Source organism: Mus pahari, chromosome 11 (assembly GCF_900095145.1).
Source record: "Mus pahari chromosome 11, PAHARI_EIJ_v1.1, whole genome shotgun sequence".
NCBI classification, from domain to species: domain Eukaryota; kingdom Metazoa; phylum Chordata; class Mammalia; order Rodentia; family Muridae; genus Mus; species Mus pahari.
The window spans coordinates 526,637-529,296 of NC_034600.1; the positions used below are offsets into that span (position 1 = coordinate 526,637).

Genomic DNA, 2,660 nt, shown 5'->3' on the forward strand with positions numbered 1-2,660 from the left:
GTCAGATCTCATTACAGATGGTTGTGAGACACCATGTGGATGCTGGGATTTGAACTCAGGTCCTTCGGAAGAGCAGTCAGTGCTCTTAACCGCTGGGCCATCTCTCCAGTCCCAAAACAAATACTTTTATATTTAAAATGCTCAAAAGCCTGACTTCCAGGCTTCTGAAATACACACTACAGGACTGTCACACACACTCACGATTCCGTGCAACAGTACCCTAAGGGTCCTGCTCCTCCCTGACTTCATTGCGCACACGCTGGCCAATACTTTCCGTGCCTCTCTTCCTCAGACCATTGGCCCATTGGAGACAGCTGCGCTATTTCCAACTTCGGTGAGATTAAATTCTTTGGAGACTCTCTATGGCTAAGATCATCTTTTACTTTCCTTTCCAGGTCTGAAATAATAATCCCATTCATATTGCCACTGACAATATACCCCATGCTCTGAGGTTCATCTGGACTGTGCTGCACATAAGTGCATATACATATGAACCTATGTAGCGCCTCTACTTTCCTTGCTTTGCAAGACCACCTGCAGCCTGTCAAAAGATTTCCTGATGAGGGCGGCATAATGCCAAGTCCCAGGGGTTCCCTGAGGAGACTGCAACAGTTCTTTCTAGCTCCAAATTTTCAAATGTGACTTATATAGCATAAAGTAACCATGGAAACCAGGAACGTATAAAGGGAGCACATGGGGAGGGACATGAGGGAGGAGTAACAGGACACACGTGCTTCAAAGTGGGAAAGGGAAAATCTGGAGGGAACTTTAACTGGGAAGATGGAGGGAGGTCAACACAGATGGAGAGGGAAAGGGAAAACCTGGAGGGGGTGTCAACTGGGAAGAGGGAAGGAAGCCCGTACAGATGGAGAGGGAGGGTGAGATAAGGAAAAATAACACCAAACCTCATGAAATCATATTATTTTATACTTACTGAAAATTATACACTATACATTATATGCATACCTAGAGAAAACCACAAGAACTCTCAACCCTAGAGCTAACTCTATAGGCTTCATGATGTTTAATTTTTTAAGTTATTTCTTTTTACTTTCGTGCACACATTGTTGCCAGCTTGTATGTTGGTGCACCACATGGTTATCCTGGAGGCCAGAAGATGTTACTGGTTCCCTGGAACTGCAGTTATAGACAATTATGAACCACCATGTGCCTGGTGGGGACTGAACAATGTTCCTTTGATAGAGAAACAAGTGCTTCTATTTAAAAAATAAATTATTTTTGACAATCTCATGTAGCACAGGTAGCCTTGAATTTGGCATTTTATTTTAAATAAGTCTGTTTGATAAATATACTAAAGATAAATGTGTATCTACATAGAGATATATATTAAATGCATGCATGTGTGACCTGTGATATAAGCATTTTGCTGTATCATCTTTACCTTCTAAGAAACAGGATCTAAGGTACAAGAAAATGTACTTTTCACATCTTAAACAGTGTAAAGTGGCATGTTCTTAGTTTCCTGAACATTAGTGGCATTGACTAGAAAGTGTCCATATTATTTTAATCATAGATAATACATAGAAAATACTGGTATTTACGATACTGTAGTTTAAAGCCCATGCTGCTTAGGTATAGATTTTAGTGCTGCAAGTCAGTCTCCAGCACACAAATCAGTTTGACTTAAGTGTGGCAAAAACAGTACAAATGTCAGGGTGAGCAACAGCTGTATAGAAAGGGCAGGGTGAGCAGCGAGTTTTATACAAAGAACAGGATGAGCAGCCAGCTGTATACAAATGCAGGGCGCGCGGGGGGGGGGGGGGCAGATGTTGTATACAATCACAGGATCCTGAGTGAGTCACAGCTCTTCAAAGCCATCTCTCAATCTTTCCATACAGTATAAATACTTGGGCAACTAATCTCTCCTTTCACAAAAGGTCCAAATTTCTGACAACACAGTCTCTGGTGCAATTGTATGTGATAATATTTTTCTAGTATTTTCCAGTCTGCACTATAGGATCAGTGATAGCTGGGACGGTACAAAGCTCAGAGTGCCCCCTTTATGAGATTTTTTTTTTTTCCCTCATAAGGGTGTGTGAGTGAGAGGGTTCTGGTCACAGGGGATAAAGGAGGAATTCCTATCCAAAGTGAGCCGCCCTGAAAACTAACAATTTATCACAAAGAAAATGGGACGAACACCCCATACACCAAACTCCCCCGCAGAACTCCCCGTCCTGGAAACTATGAGCCACACGAACTCAAAACCAGAGTCCTGGGTCTGTCATAGAATACAGGAGGGCCCAGAAAACCCGCTTGCTCTAGATTTCCTGAGGAATCTGACAACACCAATGTGAAAGCTAGTAAGAGCAAGCTTCCCCAGCCAAGGGGCGGTGTGAGCTCTCATCACAGCCTGCTCTGCACGGTCAGCCAAGCCACCCCAAGCCTAGGTTCACACAGCACATCCAAGTGGGCTTCCCTCCGCCTCCCGCCCAGCCCTCCCCGGCTCCCTGCACGCCGGACCCGCCCACCCGCACAGTTCCTGAGGTTTGCAAGTCTAGGCTGCACCCCGGACCAACCTCCATGTTAAGCGCGAAGAACAAGCCACACTGTCCCAACTTTGAGAACGCCGCAGAGTTTGGAGAATCACAATTGCAAAATGAACCCGGAAGCACGGAAAGACTCCTGTCTAGCGGGGTCAT

The 2,660-nt window shown here is 44.7% G+C and overlaps 1 protein-coding gene across 1 annotated transcript in view; it reads right to left on the reverse strand.

The window, feature by feature from the left end:
- Window positions 1–2,660, reverse strand: part of LOC110329240 (zinc finger protein 501-like) — a 7,942-nt gene extending 5,282 nt beyond the window's left edge. The window contains exon 1 of the mRNA XM_029544168.1: window positions 2,538–2,660. Within this exon, the coding sequence (XP_029400028.1) occupies window positions 2,538–2,660 (123 nt within the window). The remainder of the gene's footprint in view (window positions 1–2,537) is intronic.